This window comes from Camelina sativa, chromosome 14 (assembly GCF_030686135.1).
Source record: "Camelina sativa cultivar CO46 ecotype springtype chromosome 14, ASM3068613v1".
Lineage (NCBI taxonomy): Eukaryota > Viridiplantae > Streptophyta > Magnoliopsida > Brassicales > Brassicaceae > Camelina > Camelina sativa.
In genome coordinates this window covers 3,391,885-3,419,107 of record NC_141893.1, presented here as the reverse complement: position 1 = coordinate 3,419,107, position 27,223 = coordinate 3,391,885, and the positions used below count along the sequence as shown (strand labels likewise).

Sequence of the window (27,223 nt, the reverse complement as noted above, 5' to 3'; positions counted from 1 at the left end):
ATTAATCTTTCACAAATTCTTATTTTTAAAAATTACAAATTATATTCTTAAAAAATTTAACAACCTCAAAATTGCATCCTCACGGTTGGAGAAGCTCCTAAGCTCATAAACCGACCCGAAGAGAAAATGATTTAAAATCGTTTAGTCCGGTTGCGAAACAAACAGACCCTCCGATTTGGGCCTTATAATCGTTATTTGGGCCCATTTCTCTTAGTATTTAAACCAGTCTTCTTCTCTACTTACTCCCTCTCTCTTCCTTCTGTTAGTATACCGCCCAAGAAAAAGAAAACATGGCTACTCGCTATACTCTCTCTAGCAACTCTGCCATCCTTGCTTCCACGATCCTAATTCGTATGAAACGTACTTCAGAAAGATCGGTAGTGATAGACACGAGAGTTGTCAATTCATCAAGCCAAGTTTCAAGGAACCCGAGGAAGATCTTTACTATGTACGATCGAACATCGCACACTATCTCTGTATTCACTAGTCCTGATGAAATTCTTGAAGAACCCGAACCCGTGAAGATACGGTTGTCTACAAAAAGACTTGGACCAGCGATGTCTCGGCAATTTCCCGACGCAGGGCTTCTCACCTTAGCCGCTTGCTCATCGGCGGAAACGGTTTTCCTCGCCGGTAGTAATCCTCCGGAGATTTCTAGGACCTTCTTTTCGTTTCACCCAAGGTATCCAGCAACGAAGGTTTCTAAAAACAGGGTCTTGTGGGTTGAAAGCTTGCCCCTACCGAACAAGATTCTATTTCTGGGTTAAGAACCACCAGGTGTTTCGTTAAGATGATGACCAAGATGCATTCTGGAACTGTGTTAAAGGTCTTTAGGGTCAGAAAGATCGGGAAAGATGAACCCCTTACTAGGGTGGATTACGATGACGGCGAAGGCAGAGTATACAAACTACGACAAAACTTCGTGAACGTTTTGAACGGATTGACTCGGCCATTCTCTGAACAAATTCGAGGGTTGATCGTTTATGAAAATGCCCGCTCGATCTACAGCCTCAACCATCTCTCTGAAACATTCGTCAATTATCTCAGAGGAAAGTCATCGCCGTTTTTGTGGTCTATGTTACAGTGGTCAGCTTGCTTTGGTGACGACAATGTTATGGGCATGATTACATTGGAACTTGCAACACGTCTCAACAATGTCATCAGGAATGGATTTGTTGCCGTGAAGAATGAGCTTGGGATTGGTGGAGCTTAGGTGAGCTCATTCTTCAACTTCTGATCTTCTTCTTCAGCTGTATGACTCTTTGATGAAGTTTACTTGTTCCTCGATCTTCGGATCTTCTTCTTCTTCTTCTTCAACTAGGCCTTGTTGGAGCTTAGGATTTGCTAAGTCTAGTTTTCACAATTGGTTTGTATATTGCTTGTCAGCGACTGCATTTTTTATTCAATGATTTTGTTCCGTTTGATAAAAAGATGAAACTTTACAAAAGGTACTGCAACCCTTAAACCCTCAACGCTTTCACAATTGGTTTCACAATACAGCTGAATTTGGTTCCGAACAAAGAAACAAACACATTGCACAATAAGGCTGGTTTCTTCTTTTGGAATAAAAACAAATTTATAGAAGGCATCAATTGGAAGATGAATAAGAAAGATGAAGCATCTATGCATAGCTGAAGAAGACGATGAAGCAGAATTAGATGTGACTAAGCAAATGGATTGCCTCCAGTAGAAGCAACAGTGCCTTGTGCAGCAGAATTCCTACATCCATGTTAGGCAATAAGACAAAAGATAAGCTCCACAGAGAAACAAAACGTAAAGATTATGATTTTTTCATATATTATTTATGGTAGATTACTATCATAAATTCTTCATTCAACGCATTGCAGAATCATATAACTCCTATAGCATCATAAAGTGAAGATTACATTATGACACTGTGAAACTTACTGTAGTTGAGATGAGGCTTCCCCTGCCATGCATGCTACGCCACCTGTACAAGTTTGAAGGGGCTGAACATGGGATACTCACTTGTGTTTTGATATTTCATGCAACATAGTGAGAAGCTAAATTTCTTGCAGGACTGTAATAAACAGAAAATGGTATAATTTATAGCGCGAAATTAATATCACCTTGCGCGACTGCTGGAGTAGGTAAGTACGAGGGTACATAATCTAGAACGAGCCATGGTTGTGCACCATTAAGGAAGGTTGGTGGTGTCTGGATATCAGGTAGTGCCCCTTGTAACGAACTCACGTCTAAGAACTGGCATTAAATACAACCGTGACAAAGTCAATCATAGTATTTGCAAGGCTTCTACTGATGTATTCATATATACACACGTAAATGTTGGGCATCTTCCACAATATATGTTGTGTTTTACCAAATGAACCATAATGCCATAGACACTTTGCAAATATTATCAAACTCTACGCTAAGATGAGCTTTGAATGAACTACATTCAGAGGTTATCTGGTTTGGTACATTACACCATTGCATACAAATGATGGTGTGAGATCTAATTTGATTGCAAGAAATATCTGTGACAAGGATCTACATACCATGTCATTTGAGTCAAACTCGGAATCATACGGGAGATCAAATGGATTAGCTGACTTTTGTTCGTTTACATGCTGCCAAGCTTCTTCCTGGGAATGAAGATTTGAATCGATCAAAGACTAGAAAACGGATAGGCAAGTTTGCAAGATAGTCGACACTCGATAAGCGTATAGGAGAAAACAGCAAAGATAACTGGAACCATAAGAGGGGAGTATACTTGTGCCATGACAATTTTCCCTGGAAAATCAAAACCAGAAGATCCAGCAGGGAATGTGGCTGTTTGGGTGACACCATTGCTTAATTCCTGTGACTTGTCATAATCATTGAGGAATCAATAGTGAGATCATCCAGAATACACTGACATGATAAAGGGAAAAGGGAACAACCTCTACAACTTGTGGTTCCAAATGCTGTTGGTGAGTATTCCTACCACTGTCCAAAGGATTGGCCTCAATAGAGTCGGGAAAGGCATTCCACGGCTGCTCAAAACACGCCGGGTAAGAGTTAGTTCATCACATTCCCTAGTATGTATGCTAATCTTGTGACTGTGGAATGCTAATTACAGTATTTAGTTTGTCATATTACAGCTTGCCTATATACATACATACAACATGAGACCAGCCGGTTCGCCCAGCCAATATACATTGGATCATCACAATTTTCATTCACAAAAGAAGTATCATTTTCAATGTCTAGGATGCGCCAGCACATCAACCATTTTCCTACATTATTTTCTCATGCTGCACCCGAATTGATATAATTGAATAAGCAGAATAGAGAATTAAGACTGACCGGGGTAACGGCAACATTTTTAGAAACGTCCGAGAGATCATCCTGCCATGGACTTGATATCGACAAAGCATGTTGGTCCACAACAGATGGATATGGTGGCCATTGCATGCTTGTGCTAGGCTGTGGGATTCCTTCATCTTTTACTTCCAACTGGGAAGCTCCAGAGGAGCTAATAACGTTTGTAGATTGTTCAGCAGGAATGGGATTATCAAAAGAAGCCCACCCTTCGTTCTTAGGTGCAGACAAGTCTGGCAGTCTTGAAGTAGATTGCTGGCCCAAATTTCGAGCAAACAAATCTGTCGGGGTGGATGAGTACGTCTGTGGAGGTTGATGAACATTCGTAGGTGGAAATCGGGGTGCTATTGAAGGTTGAACTGTATTGACAGATTGAGCCATTGGCGCTCCTGGCAACTGAAACAAATCAATAGGAGCCTTTGTCGACTCTGCTACTAAAGGAACAGTAGTAGATCGGGGTGCTATTGAAGGTTGCTGGCTTCCTGTACTTTCCCCTAAGCCACTTGTAGTTCTCTGGAGAAAGAAATTGAAGAAAGATTGAGAAGTTGGAATATCAGTAAACTCACTTTTTCCACAAGCGGATGATTTTCAAATGTAACAAACAAGCATTCTAGAGGAGGCAGGTTGTTATTACCTGATGTTGCCTGCCTGGAAATAAATTTTCACTTGGAGGGGCATTTGAATGGTGAAACTGGGGACTACGAAATTCAATTTCCTTCTGGAAGTTTGGGGACTGTGTATCAGACCTGAACGGATCTCCTCCACTTGACACAGAAAAATCTGAAGCCCTTGGAGCAGATCCCTCATTTACGAATTGGTCTTCAAACATATGATCACTAAAACGTCCAGGGCTGTATACAAAACTAGAGGCTTTGGCATGAAGACCTCTCACTGAAGCAGACTTGCCGGCAAATCCCAAGGGTACTTTCCCATAACGGCGCTCTTCATACTGATAATCGTAAGGAGGGCTTTGGGAGTAAGAATGATACGAGTTGGCCCGTCGAGTCATATCTTCAGAACTTCCATGGTCCTGTCCGTTGTATTACAGGAAAAAGAAATATAAATAAATGTTCTCTGCATGCAGGCACATGTTGAATTTATAGCAAGTAAACAGAAATTATAAGCATCAGATATTAGAAGAACTATATGACAACCTTCAGCCTCAGAGCAAAATTGATAAAACCTAACGTTGTTAGATAAGAAACTTCAAGTATAATTTTTTTCTCTTAAAATGAAAAAGAGAGGTACTAGCAATAGGACACACTTAGACCAAAACTTTCATGAAATACCTAAATAAATTTTAGCAAATCATTGCTGTTTTGGATATAGGATTTTACCTAAACATGAAGCAAGCTATGTTTTATAATTTTTCAAATGACGAAAAAGAAACTAGATTATCTTGCCTGAATATCTTTCAGAGGCTTGTCCGTAACATTTGCACCTGCATATTTCTTTTGCACATACACACTTTTGATAAATTCACGAACTCTTTCTGCATTACTGCCAAAGAAACAACATTAGTATCTGTTCATGGAGTTTAAACAGATCATATTTTTGATAGAAAGAAACCATGATCTTTGCTCCTCAATCATGAACGCCAGTGAAAGCTAATTATTTAAACCTGTTTTCCGGAAGTCTCTGTCGTTGATGGTCCCAATTTTTCAAATAAATTTCTCGGGCACGCTGAAAATGGAAAACTCGCATAAGCTACAGAGGGAAACATATATCTCCGGAAACATTTAAAAACTAAGATTATAGCATCGATTCTACCTGATTACCACCATTTTGAAGTACTTCAACTTCTTGAGAAGTAAACTTTGACATTGATACAGACTTCACACGATGAGTAAATTCACGGCTGTAGTTTATTCAAACAAAATCAATGGTGAAAACTGAAACTATGAGAGAAAAAGAAAGGGTGGGGACATCACTACATCATGACAGTGTGCTTTAGATACGAAACAAGAAATCGTAGAAACAAAAATGCACAGTACACCACACCACCCTAAACTTAAATATACATCAAGAGAAACCTATTAACTGCATATGAAAGATGCCTAAGATTACACTTGCTCATAATACATAAACCTATATTTCCTTTTCCGTGAAAACCAGTCTCATATAAGAGTTGCATTAAAAAATAAAAATAAAAAAATACCAAATCAAGAGAAGACACACAAATAAAAAAGGGAGCCACAGAATAGATTAAGATTATGTTGTTATGTTAGAGGAGTAATATAATAAAACACACAGGTCCGCCACCAACTATAATGATGTCGAAATTTAGCTCACAATGTGTCGACGAAATCAGGTGCATAGAACGAAATTAAAGCACACAAAAAACAATCAAACAATCATTCTTGTTTCTGGAGGATCATTTGTTAGTCTTGTCTGCAGAAATTTAAACTGAGTATTCACTCAATAGCGCTACAATATAGCAGAAAACTATCAAACAATGGAAATACATTCAATGAATTGGACAAAGAGTGTTCCATTAACACTAATATCAAGTTATCAACTACGGAAATATATTCAATGACTTGAACAAAAAGGTTGAAGTATTGCCGCTTAACAAAATTCCAGCAACAGAACCGTAAATGTAAGACAATAAAGTAAATCAAGAAAAAAAGCAGAAGATGTATAGAAAAATGATCAGATAAGAAAAGAAACAGAGAGGCAGGTGAGGAAGGGTACTCACTGAATCCCGCTACAAGCCATGCATACGAAAGTCCAGAAAGTTGTACAAACATATTGAGGGCCCTGCATCAGTAGTATCAAAGCCTTACTATAACAATAGCTAGAATGAAATTTAAATCAAAATTCACACGAATGAATGAAAAAAAAAATAAGCTTTTTCCATTTCCGTATTCAGGAAATAAGTAGAGATCACTTGAGAGTAACTTCACTTAATGAACCCGTCAAGGGACATAATCAAAGCAAGCTGAAGAAGCTGAAGTCAAACACAATAACCATCAGTTCAGAAAAAACAAATGATAACCACAGAAGAAGCTGAAGTCAAACACAATAACCATCAGTTCAGAAACTCAGTTGATACAAAAAAACAAAAAAAAAAAAGACACTCACAAGATTAGGCCTTTGGGGGAAACACACAAAAACTTTAAAATGGGTGAAAGCAAGGGAGAGGAGAGATTACAAGGCTATTGCAGTTGATACAACGACGGTTAGGGGGAAGCTTCATAAGCCCACGAATAATCTTCTCGTTCCTCTCTTCTTCTCTTTTACTTCCCATCATATCGTTTTTAGACGCTGTCAACCAAATAAGCCCCCAAAAAAATCGAAAGAGTGTTGTTCCCAGGTGATGATGATGAGATTGACTAACGATTTCGTGAAATTGGGGGTTTTTGAAGTTGCTGATAAATCAACGATTTTGGGAGCTGGATTTTTCAAATGGTCTCTCTCGAATTTGAATTTCACAAGAGATGATGAATGATGATAGAGAAAGAGAAAAAGAAACGCCTTTTTTTTTTTTTTTTTTATCCTTTTGTTTTGATTGAGAAAAAAGGGAAGAAGAAGAAAGGAAGAAACTCCTCATGTTGTTTCCCTTTTAATTCGTCTTTATCTGATGTGTGTCTGTGTGTGTGGGCTTTTTGGCTGACCCACATCCTATCCATCATCCTATCATTCATTATTGATTGAATCTAAAATGAAACACAAAAAAATTACACTGCATACTCACTCACTCTATGAACCTAATTTATATATATGTATTCGATTTTAAGATATGGTTCGTTTATGATGGTTATATCATCTGTTACGTGGCTAAAAACCAAAACGAAAAAGGTAGTAAACTAAATTACATATGATAATCGTCTTATTGTTTACCCTAATGTTTTTGACGAAACTTATACAATAATCTCTCTACACTTTGATTGCATTTAATCTTGCATCTAAAATGCTTTAACCTTAATTCACACAAACTTTCGTATTACTTCATTTGCTACAATTGCATAAAATAATAATATTTCCTTTAACAGATTGGCGAAATTGATTTTTGCTAGGAAAATTGTAAAAATAACAGTTTTTAGTAAACTAGTTACGTATGATGTGATCTCGTCCTAGTAAACTACATTTTAATTGCATTTACTCTTTGATTGCATCTAAAAATATATACAGTACTTAATTATGAGAACGAAATCGTTAGTATGACATCATATATATGTTTGTCGGAGGCGATACAAGACTAAAAGATAAAAGCATCGATTTCTCAATCCCCGATTCTTGTCTCTTCTTCCTCACATCCATTAATAGTTTATAATTTATACCTTTGACGTTCAAAGAGTAGTGGTTGGTTATTTTGTTCTAGGTATAGTGGAGTTGTTGTTTTTCTTACGTACGTCCTGCAATTCTGATAAGGTACTTCAACTATATATTAAGATGGATCTACATAGATATATTGATTATGTTTTTGTTTATTGAGCATATCATGAATTAGAGATGTCTAAGCTTATGCAAAATCCGGTGTTCCATGAACTTAAGAAGCAAGCTTCTTTCTTCATCAAGGAAAAGATCAAGACTGCTCGTCTCGCCGTAACCGACGTTACTGCAGAAGAACTGTGAGTCATCTTTACTAAATTTCTAGAAACGACCTTTTTTCCTGCTAAACTTAAATCTCTTAAATTTTTGAAACTTAAGTATAAGGTAACTTTTATTACCAAAATTTGTTGTTGTGATGTTTTAGAAGAGAGCTCTCTTATACTAACGGATTTTGCATTAATTAACCCGTCCGATTTGAAGACTGACAGAAGAAGTTAAGGGCAGTACTCACTCGTTAATAGACGCACGTTCCATGGCGGTCATAACCAGAGCTTCTTTTGAGGTCGATCAATTTCAAAGAATCGTGAGGATTCTACGGCAAAGGTTATATATTTTGCCTCACTTTGATTCAAGCAAAACAACTTAGAATTTATATCATCTAGGCATCTAGCCACTAATAATAAATCCATCAATACAAAACTACCCCATAAATTTAAATAAGATATATATAACCATTCAACAACCATTATAATCCTACAAAATATAGTAACTATATTTAGAATCTATATAACTTTCGTATTATGTTTTCAGAATGGTAATGTTTGATAGAAGGGAATGGCGCGGCATGTACAACACGTTGTCAATGTTGAACCACTTGTTGATCAACGGCCCACTAAGTGTATTCAATGAGTTTCAACACGAGAGAGTAATTATTGAAGATGTCATAAAGATCGAGTGGATCGACGAGAAAGGATTCGATTGTGGTGTAAAAGTTCGAAACATAGCCGAGAAGGTGCTAAGATTGCTCGAAGATGACATGTTTCTTAAAAACGAGAGAGATCGAACCCGTAAGCAAAGCACTGGTCGGATCACAGGATTCGGAAACTCGAGTTTCGTTAGACATTCTGAAACGAACATAGTAAGAGACAACAGCTCGTTCTTGAATGACGACCACCAACCTTGTGAGAATGATCTTATCGCGGATGATCATCCTTTCGTCGAGAAGGAACATAATAGTGCTCAACTCTTGCTTTCTTCTACGATTTGAGTTGCGTTGTTTTTTTTTATAAACAAAGACACAAATTAATGCGAACATGTATTAACGCGTAATTTTGCAAACTGTACCATTAATAAAAAAAATCATTAAAGGTCACGTGAGATGTTTTTATTTTGGATCAAATGTCACGTGAGATTTTTTTATTTGCGGTTTGAGTCCTTGGATTAATAAAGATCTTGCAACGGCGTACTAAAAGTATCTCCGGCGACATCTGTTTCTAAAATTCGATCGATCACTCTCTCACTTGGTTGGGTTCGCTCTTTCATGGTTTGAAGAAGAATGAGATCTCACCAAGCTGGCCGGAAACTGCCGCTTCTTCAAGTTCTTTGCGTACTCGCAGTTTTCTCCGTTTTCCTTTTCTCCATCCAATCTTCCTTCTTCGCAGGTCCTCCTCCGTCGCTTAAACCTTTCCGTCTCCTTCCTTTTTTACCATTCACACTTCCCTCTCATCTTGAATTGTTCGAGTAACTCTTAACGATTTTTGATTGTTCATATCGCAGCTAGTAATACTCGTAAACTAGATCTTCAACAGGAAGATATCCAGATCTTGTCAGGTTTTCAATCCAGCGTTCAACAGTGCGTGGTTTGTCTCCAATTCCCAGATTTCTTTGATTTTTTTACAAGTTTCTTTATGGATTTTTTCATCTTTGATTTTGGATATATGTGTTCTTGCGCACTAGTTTTGATCTGGAAGTACACCTGCTAAAAACTCAATGTTGTGCTGGAAGAGTCTATAGGTTATGGGATTGTGATGAAATTTTTGTAGTTTGGAAGATGTGTTGGGAGTTAGAATAATGTTTATACTGTTTATGCAGGCGAAGAGAGGGCTTGGACTCTCTGCTCATATTATTGATCACTGCAATTTGATCCTCAAGTTCCCTGAAGGCACTAACAGCACTTGGGTATGTTTACATTTGTGTGTGGCTTATTTTTTTGATATTTCATTGGTTTTAAAGTGGATCAAGTTTTTTTTTTTTCTCACTTATATTCTTGTCCTTCAATTACAGTACAATGCACAGTTTAAAGTTTTTGAGGCATTGGAGTTCAAGTATAATGTCTGTGAGGCGGTTCTTTTATGGGAGCAGGTTCGTGTGCTTCTTTCTTTCTCTGATTAGAATTTTCTTGTTTGAGAACTTCATTAGAATTCTGATGCGTCTGAGTAATGCAGTACCGCAATATGACTACAGTATTGACAAGAGAATACCTCGATGTACGCCCTGATGGATGGTTGGACTATGCAGCTTTGAGAATTGCACAGTTGTATGATCCCTACACAGTACACATCTTGTCTAATGGTTTGCTTGTGTTATTTGATTATTTCTTGTTGAGCTCTTTTGATCTTTCGGGTTTCAGGGGAGCTGAGAAGTGTTATAATCGTACATTGTGTGAGGAGCATCTTAATGTGATCCTTCCGGCTAAGCCTCCTTTCCACCCTCGGCAGTTTCATAAGTGCGCTGTTGTTGGAAATTCTGGAGATCTGTTAAAAACAGAGTTCGGTGAAGAGATTGACAGTCATGATGCTGTGTTTCGAGACAATGAAGCTCCTGTCAATGAGGTAGTTATATGTCTAACATTCTGATTTGTGATTTCTTTGAGTTTTCCGATTGTGTTTCGACCTAGTGTGGAATTTTGATTTCCTTCACTGGCGTTGCTTATATTTTGTTGCAGAAGTATGCCAAGTACGTAGGAGTAAAAAGGGATTTCCGACTAGTTGTTCGTGGTGCAGCTCGTAACATGGTTAAGATTCTCAATGGGTCTGGTTAGTTAGTACTCATAGTAGACAAATACATTATCTGCATCTTATGGTTCATTATCTTCAAGCACTCATTGTAGCTTTGCCCGTCTGATGTAACCTTCTGAACTGTCATTTACTGCAGACAGTGAGGTGCTTATAATTAAAAGTGTGACCCACCGAGACTTCAACGAAATGATAAAGGTATAGTTACCGTCTTCTTTAATTTTATTTTTCCCATCATGACCGTTTTTCTTTACAACTTCCACTGTAGTCGTTTGTAACAATGCCCCTTAAATAACATAATTGAAGACACTGAATGCTGAATCCTTGCAGTCACTTTTACATGAGTTACAGGGTGTTCTTACACGGCTTTAAATTATTTTGTAACAGGGTATACCAAACCCTGTTTATCTTTTCCAAGGAATTGTCCTACGCAGAGGTGCAAAAGGAACCGGGATGAAATCCATTGAACTAGCATTGTCTATGTGCGATATCGTTGACATATATGGTTTCACAGTCGATCCTGGATACACAGAGTGGCAAGTATCCTAAATAACTTTTATCCATATTGCTATCTCTTATCATGCCAAAGCTGTTTAGGAGATTAGATTCCTCGAATTTGACAATAATTTACCTTGGTAATCGGGAAAAGTCAAGTATACTTCTAGAGATAATAGTCATGTTTCCTCACTTTGTATCTTTGAATTCAATGCAGGACGCGTTACTTTTCCACGCCAAGGAAAGGGCACAACCCACTTCAAGGAAGGGCATACTACCAACTTCTAGAGTGTCTTGGTGTACGGATAACTTGTCAAAACCTTAATTCTGTTTGCTCTAAACGTTAACCCTTTTGTGGTCTCTCTAAAGAAATCGTGCTTGGCAGGTAATCCGGATCCATTCTCCCATGAGATCCCAGAGAAAGGAGGACTGGTCAAGTGTGCCAAGTCGTGAAATGATAAGCCGAGCTCATGCAGCAGCCTTACGCCTACAAAGGAGCCAACAGCCAACTGGTTCGAAGAGGGATGGGTTAGGACAATTCGGTAACTGTAAAGTGTGGGGCGACGCAGATCCCACAAAAGGACCAGTCTCGGGATCTCCGGACATGAGTGTGATCAGGAAGAAGTCAAATTACAAGAAATGGGAAGTGATGCCATTGAGGAGTTTAAGAAAGGAAGCTAGGGATCACTACATCCAAATGAAAGGGGTGACACAGTACAAGATGGATGGAAATAAACTGGACGATCTGGTTTGCGTGAGGCATCCACTAAAATTAGAGGCGTAAATGTTGTTCATTGTCATCTTGTAAAGGTTCAATTTTTGAAGTCCAACTGAGCTGACAAAGTAAAGGTTTAGTTCTGTTTTTATCAACTGTTACAATGAAAGTCTTGAGGCAATCAGGCTATAGTAACTTCATTTACTTCCAAAAGTCGATTTTGATCTAAAGTTCTAAACAGAGTTCAGAGAGATACAAAACAGAAGAGAGCATTTATTGATGTTCTTTTTGTGGGTAAAGCAATAAGAGTCTTCAGGTTTTACAGGTGCAATTTTCCGACAAACAAACAAGATTGTCCGTAACAAGGATCATAAGGTCGAAAAGTTGGGCCCTGTTATGGTTTTGTTTTATTGGGTATACTAATTACCTACAAAATAAGGACATAACTGAGAATAGTTGGTCCAATAAGAAGTTGCTCCAATTTTTCCAATTCTAAGTTAAATAATAAGGTACTTTCGTACGTATAATTTGGGTATAGCCACGAAACTGCAAAGAAATGATGGAATAAGAACTTAAGAAAACCATCGTTTCATGAAGTGGAAGTTTCTTCTCTCAGGCATGAACATGCACGGCAAAGTGTTTATTTTTGTACACACATTTCCACTTCTTATTTTCCAAACAAAATGTCTTCTCTTTTTTAACTTGACTAAACCCCTCTTTTCAGTTATGTTTCCAACAATAATATTTTCAATTTGTTGGTTAAATATTGCTTTATATATTATACATTTTTTTGTAAAACTATATATTATACATTTACCAAGGCATGACCCTGGCTGAACTTTGTCTTTATAAACACCGAATCATTTATAAAATAATCATTGTGAATTTGTTGTCACTTAAAGCATCTCCAATAGTCTTTTATTTTCACTTATAACCTCTATTATAGACTAGTTTTGCTTCAATGGATCTTTATTTTCACCTTTATAATAAAGATTGTTATTTTTTCTCTATTTTTAGAGAAAATCTATTTTTTCCTCTATAAATAGAGGTGAACTATTTTATTTGCAAAGTAATCCTCTTAATCTTTAACTTCTTTTTTATTTATGACCAAAATAAATAAAATAAATATTTTTAAGAACTAATAATACAAATTTAATAAAATAAATATTTTTAAAAACTAATAATATAAATTTAAGTATAAATATTTAGTCTAAAATATTGAAACTACCATTTGGAAAAGATAATTTATAAAAATTATAAAATTTATTTTTCATTCAATCCATAATAATTATTTTAATACAACAAAAACTAATAACTTAATAATCCGGTAAATTACTTTGGGATCCACCAATATAGCTAAAATATTTAATTTAAATAAAAATAATAATTTTATGAAAGTGTTACAAATTTCAAATAAAATGGGTTAGTTTGCAATTTTTATAAATAAAAAATGTTAATTGTAAAATAAAATAAAAGAATATATTTGGAATATTCTTTTTTAGAAGAAAAAATAGAAAAAACTATTGGAGCAATCATCTCCTCTATTATAGAGATCCTCTATTATAGAAGAAAAATAGAGAAAACTATCGGAGATGGTCTTCGGTCGCAAAATAATAAATTGAATTTGAACAAAGGTATGCATAATGTGGAGTTCATAACCACTTTAACAATAATATTACTTGGGTCGGTCGTTCCGTCTTAATGTCGTCGACCCAACGTTTTCACCGCTTGTAAAACCAAATATTCTTAAAATGCTTATCAACAACAATTTAAATCATAATAAAAACCTTAAAATCCTCTAGTTTTAGTCTATAAGATGAATATTCAACCACATGAGTTAGTTTATAATCGTTAGTTTTCCTTTTGTTTTTTTCTTAGGCGCATTGGATATAGTACGTGATTGTTTAATCACCCACGTGATTGCTTCTTTTTCTGTTCTTGACTTCCGAGGCTACCGTACGAACCATCTCTGGGCAAAGATATCGACAAAATTAAGAAAAGAAAAAAAAAAATAAATGTAAAGAGACAATTATATAAAATATACGGCATCGCTACTATCCAAAGACAATGTGGCTAAAGAAAGATAGCTTATCAACCACCACGTAGTTGATTCTTCGGTCGACCACATGACGTGATCTGTCAAGCCGCTGATCACCACCAGTCGTATTTGGGTCCTACTTTTAAAACTTTGCATTTGGCTTTGACGCGTCTCCAAGAGACGATTCCCCACAACGGCACAAATAATTTCGTGGGACTATTTTTGTTTATTGCAATTATATGTTTCTCGATATATGTCGCAGTTACGGACTAGTGAAAAATGTCGGTATCTTATAAGGCTTTGACAGCTTTCAAGATATGTAAGTTAGGTTCGGTTTCAATAAGTTAGGTTTAACGTTGTCTCTTCTAGCATGTTCCTTACAGAATTGGATTTCTTTTTAAATCGCATTTACTCGTTTTCTAGCTAATACAATTATATATATGTATATAGTTAGTATACTGCATTCAAACTCTGGATCTGACAATATTTTAAACTGTATTGTATTTGGTCAAAGTAGTCGTATCGATAAAGATATTACTTGTTGCTTGCACAAATTATGGGTTATATATATAAATATATATATATTTGTCAGGATTATATAATACCCATAATAAGACCTCAAGGGTCATCGATGAGATATTTATCCATTAAGCCAAACGTACCACATGGGTAGGGCCATTGTGTTGTGTTGTGTTGTGTTCATGTGTTGTCTACTCCCCTCGTTAGTTTCTCTCAAAATTTGTTTTATATCATTGAGCTATCGATTTGATTTTTTCATCTATATTGTTTTATTCATTAAAATGCAATTCAAAAGAGAGAGAGGGATAAAACGATTCCATCTTTTCTTTTTATCAATGATTCCACGTCTGCATTAAAAAGTGAATTCTACACAAATCATACGTCGTTAGTGGATTCATTGCAAGCCTCCACGATACTTTACACCACTATAAAAATGTTGTGTTGATGATGATTGATGAATACACTAATATACTATGCCACGCAGTTACGTGACATGCGATTTATAACTGTCACAATCGATATGAATAAGCTTTTTTTTTTTTTTATAATGAAGATCTATTTTTTTTGCTATTTATTTTATAATCGGAGCTAGTAAGAATTATAGAGTGTTATGGGCATGGTAATGCATGCCACCGGGCATGTGAGGTATCACGCAATATGCAATACAAAAATATTTATTCCTCTGATTAGGACTACCGAACTATGGTTAGTAATTTAATCTATTGTCTTTTTCAATTATTGTAGGATCCTTTCATGCGTTAATGGAAGGGGGATTTTTATGCGTTCACATTTATTTCATTATGGACTAACGAGAACATAATGAAAACAAAGAATAACTCTGTTTTGAATTGTTAAATAAAATTAGTAGTCTCTTCTGCTGACTCGGAAGATTCATCATGAGTGACGTTTAAAACGTAAGGAGTCCCCTGCAAGAAAGGAATCAATAAGGGGTTTGATCCACGGCATATACTACTAAACGTGGGAACACCTGACTTATGGAGATTGGAAATTTCGTCTGATTTAATTTTGTGAAAGAATATGCTTAGAAGATATGCTCATTTCTAACAAACAAAAAAAATTCATATTTACATTGTTGATTTTGCTTTTCTTTTTCTTGAAAAAGATTCCAATATATATTTGGGGCAGACAAGGAGATTATATGCTACGATGGATACTTGGTTTATTCTTATAATCTGACTTTGCAAATGTAAAAAAAAAAGAAAAGTGACGTTGATTTGGAATTTTGAAAAGTGGGGATTTTGGAAAAACAGAAGAGAAAACGTACCTAACTAGCTTACCGTACATCGTTTTTTTTTCTCCGTCACCGTACATCTTTGTACACATCAAAAAAAGTCATGAGTGAAAAAGTTTGATCTATTACGAAAAGTGTGCACTAACTTTATAAACCGGTGGAGTGTTATCAAAGATACTAGATTAAAGGATCTGCATGTAACCGAATATTTTTAGTAGAATTAGTAACATATATCAACTCTTAAATGATTCTAGAAGATAAGGAAAAAATGTTTAACAAAATGTACTTTAAAAAATATAAAACTGGAAAATAATACTTGAATAATTGACACATGTCAAACCCTTACATAACGTTGTTAAATATATTTTAATTTAATATAATCAGATTTGGTCTTTATACCAAGTTAACAAAATTTGAGACAACTTGTCATGCCAATAACAAAGATCTGATATATAAAACAACAACACTTTCAATTCATCTGAATTTTTTTTTACAAAACCAGCAAAAAAAAAAATATAGCAAAGCGATATGGTTTCTCTCCAAGAATCTCTGAACAACGATATTCATTTTGTTTTCAAATTAATTGATTGGATTAGATAAGATTAAATAAGATAAAAGATTAGATTAGGGATAAAAAAGCAAATTACATAAAAAAACTTATATTATTTGATTAAAAGTAGAAAAAGAAGAGTACAACTCTGCATTCTCACATCCCTTTACTCACCCACATGGTAAAAAAAAAACCCGTAAAAGGCGGAAAAGATCGTTATCCTCTACATTACCGTCTACAACCCCTCTCCTAACTAAAGACTTATCAAAAAGCCTTCGAAATTCACAAAAAGGAAGAAAACAAAAAAAAAAAAAAAAACTCATTGCCAAACTCAAACAGAAGAAGCCACACACAAAGCTTTGGCATCAACTTATTCAGCTCCTTTTTTTTTTATGCGTTTTTTTCCAGAGTCTTCTTAGGTAGGTAGGCGGAATCTACAATGGCCCCAAAAGCCAAAATTTACATATGCCGAAGACCACTCACACAGAAACACAAAGACACTTCTCGTACTTGTTAGATAAAAGAAAGATGATAAGCTATCACTCCCATTCGCTACTCTTCTTTATTTATTTGATTCTCCCCACAGACACAGAGAGAATCTTTCATTAGATGAATCTCTCCTCCTCTGCTTCTCCTGCCCTTTGAATCCATGGGTGCCCTGCATTATCCATAATAATACCACTATTAGTTTTTGAATCTATCTATTTAGGTAACAAACCTAACATTAATTAAAAAAATAAAAAAAATTAAATGCAAATAAAGAGAAACAGATCTGATGGATTTGCAGGAATCTTACTCAGAGCTTGTTCGGCTGAGAATCTTCTAGAAGCATCTTTACATATCATCTTCCTTAAGAAATCTTTTGCCATCGACGACACTCCCCTGAACACCTTCGTCGGAAAACGCAGGTTTCCTCTCAGAACCGCTTCGAATATCTCTTCCGCCGTCTCTCCGTAAAACGGTGGTGTTCCGGCGAGCATCGTGTACAGAACCACCCCTGCGCTCCACAGATCCACCTTCTCTCCGTACGAATACCCCATCAGTACCTCCGGCGCCACGTAATACGGCGTTCCGACGACTCCTTCCGTCGTCTCACCTTCCCCAAGCCAAATCCCCGAGCCGAAATCGCAGATCTTAACCGTATCGTTTCGTAGATCTACCAAAATGTTCTCCGGTTTGATGTCCCTGTGAACGACGCCGTATCGGTGACAATGCGACAGCGCTTGGAGAATCTGTTTGGCGAAGGAAGCCGTCTGAGACTCGGAGAAGGTTCCGGAAGAGACGAGACGGTCGTAGATCGAAACGGAAGGATCAACGAGCTCCATGTAGATAGAGAGAGTCGAGTCAGTGTCGACGAGATCGTGGACTTGAACGATGTTAGGGTGGTACGACAAGAGAGCCATGAGCTTAGGCTCGTTGTCGATGCAGGCACGGTCGAGGTCGTCGGAGAGAGAGGCCTTGTCGATGGTTTTACAGGCGAAGAAATCACCGGTGGCCGGAGCGTAGACGCGAGTGACGGTGCCGAAACGGCCACGGCCGATCTCCTCGCAGATCTGGTATTTGTTGTTGTTTGCGAGTGTTTGGCTGCAAGTCATAATATCACTCTTTGTTTGTATTTGTTGTTGTTTAGGTTGGTTGTGTGAGTTAAGAAGAGCACTTTGAGTCGGCTCTACCCTTTTTTTTATAGCCTTAATTCTTAAAGAATATTCTTTTTGATGCCTACATGTTTTTTTCTTTTATTCTTTTCTTTTCTTTTGGTATTTTTTTCGTTAACTTCCAATTTTTCATTTTAATTTTATTTGACTTCAAAAATAGGATTTCAGATATTATTTGCGAATCCAAAATCTATCTTTATTTGGATTTTACTTCGATAAGGTTTCTAAGTTTTTTTTCTTTTTTCTATATGTATGCAGTTTTACTTACATCGTAACCACTATTTTTTTTTTTGTTCTATCTACTACATTCAAGAATTTGTTTTATTCTTTGAAACGGTCATAACATTAGTCTAATATTGTATTCAAGTTATTATTAGATTTGTTGTAAATAAAATTCCTGTGAACCAAATCAGCGCTTGCATTTACGGTCTCCATTATGCTCATGCATGAGTCTTACACATCAACATCGATCGATATTCATATTAGTATACCAGTGACCTGAAAATTAATATAAGAACTATATAAATGTCACACTACACCATTACCATCATCATATTACATCACTATATAATCTCTAAATTAACAATTTTATTATGCTACTGATCCATGTTTTTTCCTACCTGCTGTTTTGTTTCTATACTGCGTCATCGCTTTTACTAACAATAGAACACATCATGAATCCAGCTACATTTTCAGGCTATTACATTTACATGTATATTGGTCTTCTTCAAACTACTTGCATTACTTTGTTTCGTACAAAATGCTATATATGCCTCTCATAAGTGAGTAATGATGCGATACATATGTACTCTATACTATATGCCTCTCAATTCTCAAAAGTGAGTGAGTTATGCTGTATATGTACTCTACTAAAACAAAAGTGCAATAAAGTGAGGCATGTTTGTATTATATATTGGGAGATAGTCCTTCGAAAAATTACAATTTTGAATTAAAACATTATAAGGCCCACGAAAACAACAAACCTAAGGAAAAATAAAACGAAAACAACAAGACAATCCGGTTGGGCTGACATTACGCTTGGCCCGATACTCAGGTTGGGCTGAAAATAGGCCGTGATAAGTTGTAGGTCAAAAAAGTTAAATTAATAGAATACAATCTTTAGAACATATGGTCTCAGGGACAATCATTCACGATGGGACTCGAACCCCGCTCCGGAGGCGAGCGCCTTATCCATTAGGCCACGCGAACTTACTTGTCAGTGTGAGGTTATAGCTATTATTTATTTAAAGGATTTGAACTTGACCGAACAGAACACAATTCACTTTTTAATTTGCCTTTTTTTGCCCTATACACACCAGCTCTCTCTTCTGCCATGGCTCCTCTCGCACTATCTACTTCTGTGTCCTCCTGCTCCATCATGGCTTCCTCAATATCCAACGCGCTTCGATACCCTCATCCTCAAATCGCTCATAGGAACTCTCTTCTTACTCTTCGCTCTCCCAAATCGCCTTCTTTTCTCAGGTACTTTCTCCTTTCTGCCCTTGATGCTGCTACTTTTTTCCAGTTTTCGTCAGTGGCTTTATCATTGAAGTAACATCGTCTCCTAGTTTCTTTTGTTTCACTTAGGATTATTGTAAACTTACGAATTTTGTGAACAAAAGCCCTCAACAGTTGGCTATAAAGTTTATAACTTTTAGTTGGTCTTTAGGAATCGCCATCGATTTGCTCAATTTCAAACCAGTTCCTAAACGTTGTCATTGTAAATTTGTAATTGAAGATGTGTGAATTTTTAACAGGCTTCCCCAAGGAAAGGTGTTGCAGAGCAGGATTGTGATACGTGCTGCTTCGTCTGCTGCTGGAAGTCCACAGTCGGATGCTGACTTTAACCCATATGAGGTAACTGATCTCTAGAGTCCTGGAAAGGTCTTATTTTTGTTGGTCACATTGTTTTTATTGCAGTCCTCATGACACGATTGCATACCTTCTCAGGTTCTTGGTGTTAACCCTATAGAGGGATTTGACAAGATCAAGCAAACTTATGGAAGGAAACTTAAAGATGCTCAGAGGAGCGGTGATGAAGCCACTGCTGCTCTAGTAGGTTACCTCTCTCTTTCTCCAGACTCCTGTTAAGTAATGATTTCTCTTTGTTACTTGTTAACACGTTTCTATTTTACCTTTTTTGATAGCTTGAGAAAGCATATGATAAGCTCATGTATGCCCAGTTGATGAATAGGAAAAAGGGTGTGACTTTCGGTTCTTTCAAGGTATGTTTTGTGCCCTCCTTCTTGCCGTATGCCGTCTTTGACTCTATTTACTATCTTTCTTAATCCTCTGTGAATTTCTTATAATTCAGGTTTCCAAGGATATTAAGTATGCTGATAAGCAGCCCATGATACCATGGGGTCCTAGGTAAAGATTCTTTATGAGTCTACTCAAATTATTGCTTTTTATCCTTCAAATGGATGATATATTGCTAATGCTAATCATGATTTGTTGATCCGTGTTGTTCCAGGTTTTCCAAGTCGCCCAAAAATGATATTTTGATCAACCTAGCAATATCAGTTGTGTTTGTAAGTGTTTCAGAAGAATCAAGTTTGAGGATCATGTTGCTAATTTAGCATCTGTAGCCTTTATGAATTCAAGACATCATGCTTCATTTGAAATGACTTGTTTCTTCCAGAAAAAGTGGCTCGTTTCTCACATATGTATGCATACTCTCACTCTCTCTTTTTCTTTCTTTTTGCAGAGTGCATGGATTGCGATAAAACGTAGTGTTGAATACAAGCCGCTGCAGTTCATGTCTTTCGCATTTGTTTACAGAATATTTGAGAAATTAAAATCCTTTGAAGCACCTTCATCTCCAATATATAACGTGCGTTTTAAAGAAACATAGAAGCCTTATTTTTATGTTGGTACACCTGGTGGCTCTTCTAGTCCTGCTGAGCATTGATGTTTGATACTGACTGCAGGAGGAAGGTGAAGAAAGTGGACGAGGATTGAGAATGGGAAAGAGGCTTCTTCGTTCGCTTTCACTAGTTTTCGGCTCTATACTTGTGGCATCTTTGGTATGTATCTCCATCAAGACTCCACTGTTTTAAAGAATCTGTTTTATGTTGCACTATATCTGGTAAAGGTTGAACTTTACTCAAAGAAAACAACATCCGTGATAATAAATAAAACCCACAGTGTCAAAGCATTATTGTTTGGATGCTCCTGATTGTTGGATCTAGTTATTAGATATATCAAAATTCTTTTAATTGATTATATACTATGATTAACTCATAGTGAATCATGCTTTGCAGGCCTACACCGGAATCTTAAATGTCATCGAGTACATGGGCAACTCCATACCCATTGTTCTTTACAATAACCAGGTTGGTCTTCTTGCATATCCCCCATATCTCTCTGTTCCTGAAACCTTCCCTTAACTAGAAGTCTAGAACCATATAATACGATGATTTTGGTCAAAATTGATTTTGGATATTTTTGTCAATTGCTGGCTAAGCCTCAACGAACAAACACTAGCTGATTAGGTTGTAGATGATTGTGCCGTTTATTTAGAATATATTTGACTGGTCACATCCATAGGTATTGCGGTATGTGTACACATCTACTGAGATGAAAATTAGATGCGCAAGTGTTAGGTATGAAATGAGAACACCTTAGTTTGATACGTGTTGAAACAATTGCTGAACCAAAATTTAACAAATAGAAGGGTCTAATCTCGAATTCGAAATGAAATAGTTTCATAAGTGACAACTGTCAACCAGGGTTCTGATGTTGTAACAACATTGCTAACGTTGATATTGATTGGGTTGCAGGAACTAATAGTGACGGCGTCATCGGCTTTCATACTCTATGTTATAGCGTCGTATTACAGATAATGCGAGAGAGCCCCAGTGGAGAGTTGATCTATTTGATGCTTTTGGCGAAGTTATGCTGTATATCCTGTGGCTGTGAGATATTACGAGAGTTTGAGATGAAAAAAGTTTATGTTCTCCGGAGAGATGGGGTATAACATTTTTTGTGGAAACGATCAGGTAAGATTAGCAAGAGAGAATCCCTTAGAATCTTAAGTCATATCTATGTACTTTTAATGCTGGGGCTCGCAAGTTGAAGGATTTTTTCTAATGTTGCACTAAGTGTTCTATGTTAAGCAAGTGATTCCAACTTTTTCAAAAGTCTGCTGATTCATAAAAATGTTGTGTTTGAGCGAGGTTTGATATCTTAATATGTTGGTGCTGAGAAAAATCATCAGAATAGATGTCTTGAGGTACGTTCGGATTGGTTGGGTTAGATAAACGTCACGTCAGATGGCTAGACTGCTTTCGGTCGTCGTCAAAGTTTCTTCAACTCTGTACCTGTACGTATGCTTTCAGAATTGGCGTGGCTCCGATAGAAAAATAGATTGACACGTTGGAAATAAATCAGATAGAGACAGAGACGCCACGATTCACGAATTACGAGTAGAATTGACACGTTGGAGCTGACTCTGTTTCCATATCTCTCTCTCTATCTATAAATAGAGAAAGAGAGAGACATGGAGATGTAGTTACAGCTGTTCCACACTATAAAGTTACACAGTTTTTGACAAGTATACGATTTGAGTTCCGTCTTCGACTTCATCGCCTTTTTTAACTACCAAAGTGGTACGTTCCCTAATATGCTCTCATGTACCATCTTCCTCTTCTTCTTCCTTTTTTTGAATAAACAAACAACTTCATTCAACTCACCTTCTTAGAATTAATGTTGGTAACGAACCTTACCTGGTACATCGGTTAATTGTGAAAATGATGAATCAACGGTAAGCAAAAAAAAAAAAAAAATTAAACGTTGAACAATTGATATAGGAACTATATTTGGTTTTGTAAGATTATATTCATAATTGTAGTGGCCTAAATTTTATATTTGGTAGTATATAAATATAATTTGACTGATTTTATAGTAAGAATATGTTCCAAGGATTACATAAATATTCAATTCAACCATATGCATAGAGTATATATATGAAGTTTTGGTGGATGGTTAGTCGGACTTAGAGGTCACCGTAAGTGTATGAATTGAAGGTACGTTTTTATAATATCTCTCATGTGTATTTGTCTTTAAAGTGGTGATTTCTAACATTTTGTATGTGTTAGTATCTCCGTACACTATTTAACGGTGATGTTTTTTATACATGTGTCCTAGATCAATTTACTGATTTGCAATTGAAATTTATGAATATTAAAACTTTTGGTTCGTCGATGAGTCCGAGAATAATAACAAGACAACAATCTCGTGAAATACGTTTGCCTTAGGACACGTATGTATGTGTGTATTTCCGATATAAAATAATACAAACTCAGCTTCATCCTTTTCTCGTGAACATTAACATTACTTTCTTCAATACTAATTGTTTAGTTTATTTGTCCTTATCAAACCAAACAAAAGATTTTGTCGTTTCTTTCTTTCTAAGTTTCAATGCCAACGGTTCCTAATTTTCTATGGCGTTCATGATAGCCAAATGGTACCTTTGGTGGCCTAAGTGTGTCTCAAGTCTCAAAACCAACCCCACATAAATTATCCACGCGGCACTGACTCGCTCACCTTTGTTTTCATGTCTCTATCTCTCTCACAATACATTAAAAAGAAAAGAAGACTCACGTTAAGAAAGAATCTTTAGCTGTTGAGACCAAAAAGGTTCTGTTTCTTCAAGATTCTTGTAATATTTTATTTCTTTCTCTGCCATTTAGAAGGAACATCCAAATCTGAAGAAGCTCTTCTTAATTTAGCTTCAGGGTCCATGTTTTTTCTGTTCAAATAATAGTAACTAGGTAGTAGACCCACGTTTTATGAGAGATTAATTGTTATTTTTTTAATTATTTTTATAGTTGATTATCTTAACGATAATATTTTAAAATCATTTAAGTGAACATTATGTAATTATTTGGATAATAAAAAAATATGTGTTATAACAATAACCAATTGAATTATTTATATATTAATTTTTGATATATATATATATATATTAATCTTACTGATGAAGATGTTATTAATATTAAATTGATTTTGTGATTTGCACAATTTAATAAAAATTGTTGGGAATTAAATCATCTTGATGACAAATTAATGTAAATAATGTGGATAAGAATTAAAACTCAAATTGGCTTTAGAGCTCCATAATACTGACACGTCAGTTTTTTTGGCCAAAATGCTTTCCTATTAATATATAGGGGATCATTTAAGTGAACATCATCATGTAATGATTTGGATAATAAAAAAATATGTATGATAACAATAACCAATTGAATCATTTATATATTAATTTTTGATATATATATTAATCTTACTGATGAAAATCTTATTAATATTAAATTGAGTTTGTGATTTGCACAATTTAATAAAAATTGTTGGATCATCTTGATGGCAAATTAATGTAAATAATGTGGAAGGTAAGAATTAAAACTTAAATTGGTTTTAGAGCTCTATAATTATATTGAGATCATTTAAGTGAACATCATGTAATGATTTGGATAATAAAAAAATATGTGTGATTACAATAACCAATTGAATCATTTATATATTAATTTTTGATATATATATATATATATATTAATTTTACTGATGAAAATGTTATTAATATTAAATTGATTTTGTGATTTGCACAATTTAATAAAAATTGTTGGGAATTAAATCATCTTGACGACAAATTAATGTAAATAATGTGGAAGATAAGAATTAAAACTTAAATTGGCTTTAGAGTTTTATAATACTGACACATCAGCTTTTTGGCCAAAATACTTCTCAATTAATATATAGGGAATTCTTATAATATGTTGATTTGATGATGTCAGGTCACAGCAAGCTTATTTAAAAAACTTTGAATTGGAACACTTTCGTAAGAAACAAGAGCATCCTTCTTCATTTATACAGGTACTAGCTCCTCTTGTTTTAGATATTTTAATACTCTATGTGTTCATTCCTTTTTTTTTTTTTTTTTTTTTTGTCGATCATGTGTTTATTCCTTTCTATAATCTTGTTACTCAACATGCATGAGCACCATTTTCATGTCTCAACAGACTCAAGTCTCAACACCACATATATAAATCTTACAATTAAAATGTTTTGATTATACTTCACACTAGGGAAGTGAATCTAAATTATAGTCTAATTAAATGATTCCTTCTAATATTCTCCTTATTCTATTGTCTCATATTAAAAACAGAGTAATTATAAGATCTAATATGTATGTTCTCAGATTTATAAAGTAACATTGCTTCTCTTTTTTTTTTTTTTTTTTTTTTTTTTTTTTTTTTTAAGTTTTTTTAATATCCAACTCCGACTTTATAGGTGTTTGGGACTCGAAAGTGTTCCTATGGCTTTCTAACAAATGAATAAAAATAAAATAAAAACAATGTAATATAGGTAAATTTGGTGTAAAAATGGTGATGAGAAGTGTAGATCTACGATCAGATACCGTGACTAGACCGACCGATGCGATGAGAGAAGCAATGTGTGGCGCTGAGGTGGATGATGACGTCCTAGGCTACGACCCAACGGCTAGACGTCTTGAAGATGAGATGGCCAAGATGATGGGGAAAGAGGCGGGTCTCTTTGTGCCATCCGGTACAATGGGAAATCTGATCAGCGTGATGGTTCACTGCGATGTAAGAGGCAGCGAGGTGATTCTTGGAGACAACTGTCACATCCATGTTTACGAGAATGGAGGGATTTCGACCATCGGAGGTGTGCATCCCAAGACGATCAAGAATGAAGAAGACGGGACCATGGACTTGGCCGCTATAGAAGCAGCCATCAGAGATCCTAAAGGAAGCACGTTTTATCCATCGACAAGGTTGATTTGCTTGGAGAACACTCATGCCAAGTAAGTACTCTCTCCATTAGGGCCATGTTCGAATGCATTAATATAAACTAATTGGTCTCTTATGAGTAATAATTGATGCAGCTGTGGTGGGAGATGTTTGAGTGTGGAATACACTGAGAGAGTTGGAGAGATTGCGAAGAGACATGGTGTAAAGCTCCATATTGATGGAGCCCGTCTTTTCAATGCTTCTATCGTAAGATCAATCATCTGTCCCTTTTCCATTTGTAATTCCATTATAAGACTCATAATTAATAAATGAAATCTTCTTGTTGTAGGCACTTGGAGTTCCAGTCCATAAGCTTGTGAAGGCTGCTGACTCTGTTTCGGTGCCATTTCCTTTCTTTTTCTTCTTTAAAATGTGAAAAATTTGGCTTAAAGATGAGTGAGACGCACTCACACACACTCTGTTTTCAGGTGTGTCTATCTAAAGGTCTTGGAGCTCCAATAGGATCTGTAATTGTTGGTTCGCAAAGCTTCATAGAGAAGGCGAAAACAGTAAGGAAAGCATTAGGTGGAGGAATGAGACAAATTGGCGTTCTTTGGGCAGCCGCTTTGGTTGCACTTCAAGAGAACCTCCCAAAGCTACAACATGACCACAAGAAGGCCAAGTTGTTAGCTGGTACGTATGCAACACTCATTTTATTTTTACCCTAATAATCAATTGAATAAAAAAACCTCATTACATAATATATTTGCAGAAGGGTTGAATCAAATGAAAGGGATTAGAGTAAATGTTACAGCCGTGGAGACCAACATGGTGCGTATTATCACAACCATTATTCAGGATTTAAATTAAGATAGTGTGATAAACTATATAAATTAGTTACTTATATATCGTTATCAAGAAAAAGTGAAATTTGTTTAATTTAAGTGTATGCCTCTTATTCAGATTTTCATGGATATGGAGGATGGTTCAAGACTTACAGCTGAGAAACTGCGCAGGACTCTAGAGGAGAATGGCATTCTCGTCATCCCGGAAAACTCATCCCGGTATGTGAAGTATTTGCGTTTACATACAAACCACTTTTCTAAATTGCGAGGGAAACCAAAAATAAACTTTTGATTAACATGCTAAGAATTGTCATTTCATATCGGACAAAAACATTAAACTATATATAACATGTAATTGTAAACGTGAACATGTATAGGCTTTACAATTTCACTATTTATTGTGGTTTCAGGATCAGGATGGTTATACACCACCAGATAACAACAAGTGATGTGCATTACACATTGTCTTGCTTACAAGTAAGAATTATTCATATTTCTCACCCTATCCATATTCGCGGTTAAGTTTAACAACAATCTATATGAAATTGATGTTTTCTTTGACAGCAAGCAGTGCAGACGATACAAGAACCAAGCCGGAACTAATTTGGCGAAACCGTATTATGCTTCTCCTTTTTCTTTTGGGTATCGTCAACAAGTATCGTCTATTAACTATTAAGTGTTGTTTATTGCAAGTACGCTTTATTATGACTATTATTAAGGATCTCAATAAAATTGTTACAATGATTCCTCACTTTTGGGTTATCCAGAAGTTTACTTCTTTTTTTTGGGT

The 27,223-nt window shown here is 35.8% G+C and overlaps 6 protein-coding genes across 43 annotated transcripts; 4 read left to right on the top strand and 2 right to left on the bottom strand.

Moving 5' to 3' along the window:
- Positions 1 to 1,372: 1,372 nt before the first annotated feature.
- LOC104739463 (putative ADP-ribosylation factor GTPase-activating protein AGD14) lies at positions 1,373 to 6,988 on the bottom strand. Of its 34 annotated transcripts, none has more exons than XM_010459814.2 (14): positions 6,479 to 6,875; positions 6,215 to 6,274; positions 6,023 to 6,084; positions 5,095 to 5,182; positions 4,946 to 5,007; positions 4,728 to 4,824; positions 3,959 to 4,354; positions 3,310 to 3,837; positions 2,904 to 2,996; positions 2,735 to 2,821; positions 2,520 to 2,606; positions 2,091 to 2,223; positions 1,909 to 1,988; positions 1,373 to 1,719 (listed from the first exon to the last, which is right to left on the bottom strand). In XM_010459814.2, the coding sequence occupies exons 3-14, from the start codon at positions 6,040 to 6,042 to the stop codon at positions 1,399 to 1,401; spliced, it is 1,992 nt and encodes a 663-aa protein (XP_010458116.2). In that variant the 5' UTR covers positions 6,043 to 6,084; positions 6,215 to 6,274; positions 6,479 to 6,875; the 3' UTR covers positions 1,373 to 1,398. The 34 variants fall into 34 exon arrangements, with proteins under 34 accessions (XP_010458116.2, XP_087340401.1, XP_010458117.2 ...); XM_087484275.1 differs by having other exon boundaries at positions 2,735 to 2,827; positions 6,479 to 6,873; XM_010459815.2 differs by having other exon boundaries at positions 6,226 to 6,274; positions 6,479 to 6,852.
- Positions 6,989 to 7,735: 747 nt separating this feature from the next.
- LOC104755053 (uncharacterized) lies at positions 7,736 to 8,971 on the top strand. Of its 2 annotated transcripts, none has more exons than XM_010477375.2 (3): positions 7,736 to 7,898; positions 8,080 to 8,202; positions 8,410 to 8,971. In XM_010477375.2, the coding sequence occupies exons 1-3, from the start codon at positions 7,780 to 7,782 to the stop codon at positions 8,864 to 8,866; spliced, it is 699 nt and encodes a 232-aa protein (XP_010475677.2). In that variant the 5' UTR covers positions 7,736 to 7,779; the 3' UTR covers positions 8,867 to 8,971. The 2 variants fall into 2 exon arrangements, with proteins under 2 accessions (XP_010475677.2, XP_087341684.1); XM_087485558.1 differs by having other exon boundaries at positions 7,759 to 7,898; positions 8,088 to 8,202.
- Positions 8,972 to 9,013: 42 nt separating this feature from the next.
- On the top strand, positions 9,014 to 12,036 carry LOC104739460 (sialyltransferase-like protein 1). The gene is made up of 11 exons (XM_087485557.1): positions 9,014 to 9,260; positions 9,376 to 9,458; positions 9,691 to 9,777; positions 9,883 to 9,960; positions 10,044 to 10,135; positions 10,229 to 10,430; positions 10,544 to 10,634; positions 10,753 to 10,811; positions 11,001 to 11,149; positions 11,326 to 11,407; positions 11,494 to 12,036. The coding sequence occupies exons 1-11, from the start codon at positions 9,155 to 9,157 to the stop codon at positions 11,890 to 11,892; spliced, it is 1,428 nt and encodes a 475-aa protein (XP_087341683.1). The 5' UTR covers positions 9,014 to 9,154; the 3' UTR covers positions 11,893 to 12,036.
- A 4,239-nt stretch (positions 12,037 to 16,275) lies between these two features.
- LOC104739459 (phosphoenolpyruvate carboxylase kinase 1) lies at positions 16,276 to 18,013 on the bottom strand. The gene is made up of 2 exons (XM_010459808.2): positions 16,979 to 18,013; positions 16,276 to 16,840 (listed from the first exon to the last, which is right to left on the bottom strand). The coding sequence occupies exons 1-2, from the start codon at positions 17,775 to 17,777 to the stop codon at positions 16,788 to 16,790; spliced, it is 852 nt and encodes a 283-aa protein (XP_010458110.1). The 5' UTR covers positions 17,778 to 18,013; the 3' UTR covers positions 16,276 to 16,787.
- A 1,090-nt stretch (positions 18,014 to 19,103) lies between these two features.
- LOC104739458 (protein CHLOROPLAST J-LIKE DOMAIN 1, chloroplastic) lies at positions 19,104 to 21,979 on the top strand. The gene is made up of 10 exons (XM_010459807.3): positions 19,104 to 19,319; positions 19,595 to 19,694; positions 19,788 to 19,892; positions 19,985 to 20,062; positions 20,152 to 20,207; positions 20,311 to 20,368; positions 20,545 to 20,670; positions 20,768 to 20,863; positions 21,101 to 21,172; positions 21,620 to 21,979. The coding sequence occupies exons 1-10, from the start codon at positions 19,171 to 19,173 to the stop codon at positions 21,680 to 21,682; spliced, it is 903 nt and encodes a 300-aa protein (XP_010458109.1). The 5' UTR covers positions 19,104 to 19,170; the 3' UTR covers positions 21,683 to 21,979.
- A 356-nt stretch (positions 21,980 to 22,335) lies between these two features.
- On the top strand, positions 22,336 to 27,184 carry LOC104739457 (low-specificity L-threonine aldolase 1). 4 transcript variants are annotated; one of them, XM_010459806.3, is made up of 11 exons: positions 22,347 to 22,447; positions 22,796 to 22,864; positions 24,632 to 24,710; positions 25,203 to 25,662; positions 25,744 to 25,855; positions 25,938 to 25,988; positions 26,077 to 26,281; positions 26,361 to 26,419; positions 26,552 to 26,652; positions 26,844 to 26,910; positions 26,998 to 27,184. In XM_010459806.3, the coding sequence occupies exons 4-11, from the start codon at positions 25,220 to 25,222 to the stop codon at positions 27,034 to 27,036; spliced, it is 1,077 nt and encodes a 358-aa protein (XP_010458108.1). In that variant the 5' UTR covers positions 22,347 to 22,447; positions 22,796 to 22,864; positions 24,632 to 24,710; positions 25,203 to 25,219; the 3' UTR covers positions 27,037 to 27,184. The 4 variants fall into 4 exon arrangements, with proteins under 4 accessions (XP_010458106.1, XP_010458108.1, XP_087340392.1 ...); XM_010459804.2 differs by lacking the exon at positions 22,796 to 22,864 and having other exon boundaries at positions 22,336 to 22,447; XM_087484266.1 differs by lacking the exon at positions 22,796 to 22,864 and having other exon boundaries at positions 22,349 to 22,602.
- The last annotated feature ends 39 nt before the right edge of the window (positions 27,185 to 27,223 follow it).

Bases quoted from the DNA above. Each gene is read 5' to 3' on its own strand.
- LOC104739463 (XM_087484272.1), bottom strand. From the start codon at position 6,577: ATGATGGGAAGTAAAAGAGAAGAAGAGAGGAACGAGAAGATTATTCGT. The intron at 6,085-6,478 runs GTAATCTCTCCT...CTACTGATGCAG, and splicing joins GTATCAACTGCAATAGCCTT to GGCCCTCAATATGTTTGTAC. The intron at 5,183-6,022 runs GTGAGTACCCTT...AATAAACTACAG, and splicing joins ATGGCTTGTAGCGGGATTCA to CCGTGAATTTACTCATCGTG.
- LOC104755053 (XM_010477375.2), top strand. From the start codon at position 7,780: ATGTCTAAGCTTATGCAAAATCCGGTGTTCCATGAACTTAAGAAGCAA. The intron at 7,899-8,079 runs GTGAGTCATCTT...TCCGATTTGAAG, and splicing joins GACGTTACTGCAGAAGAACT to ACTGACAGAAGAAGTTAAGG. The intron at 8,203-8,409 runs GTTATATATTTT...TTATGTTTTCAG, and splicing joins GTGAGGATTCTACGGCAAAG to AATGGTAATGTTTGATAGAA.
- LOC104739460 (XM_087485557.1), top strand. From the start codon at position 9,155: ATGAGATCTCACCAAGCTGGCCGGAAACTGCCGCTTCTTCAAGTTCTT. The intron at 9,261-9,375 runs GTCCTCCTCCGT...TTCATATCGCAG, and splicing joins CCAATCTTCCTTCTTCGCAG to CTAGTAATACTCGTAAACTA. The intron at 9,778-9,882 runs GTATGTTTACAT...CTTCAATTACAG, and splicing joins AAGGCACTAACAGCACTTGG to TACAATGCACAGTTTAAAGT.
- LOC104739459 (XM_010459808.2), bottom strand. From the start codon at position 17,777: ATGACTTGCAGCCAAACACTCGCAAACAACAACAAATACCAGATCTGC. The intron at 16,841-16,978 runs GTAAGATTCCTG...TGGATAATGCAG, and splicing joins CTCAGCCGAACAAGCTCTGA to GGCACCCATGGATTCAAAGG.
- LOC104739458 (XM_010459807.3), top strand. From the start codon at position 19,171: ATGGCTCCTCTCGCACTATCTACTTCTGTGTCCTCCTGCTCCATCATG. The intron at 19,893-19,984 runs GTAGGTTACCTC...CTTTTTTGATAG, and splicing joins ATGAAGCCACTGCTGCTCTA to CTTGAGAAAGCATATGATAA. The intron at 20,369-20,544 runs GTAAGTGTTTCA...TTCTTTTTGCAG, and splicing joins TAGCAATATCAGTTGTGTTT to AGTGCATGGATTGCGATAAA.
- LOC104739457 (XM_010459804.2), top strand. From the start codon at position 25,220: ATGGTGATGAGAAGTGTAGATCTACGATCAGATACCGTGACTAGACCG. The intron at 25,663-25,743 runs GTAAGTACTCTC...TAATTGATGCAG, and splicing joins TTGGAGAACACTCATGCCAA to CTGTGGTGGGAGATGTTTGA. The intron at 25,856-25,937 runs GTAAGATCAATC...TTCTTGTTGTAG, and splicing joins GTCTTTTCAATGCTTCTATC to GCACTTGGAGTTCCAGTCCA.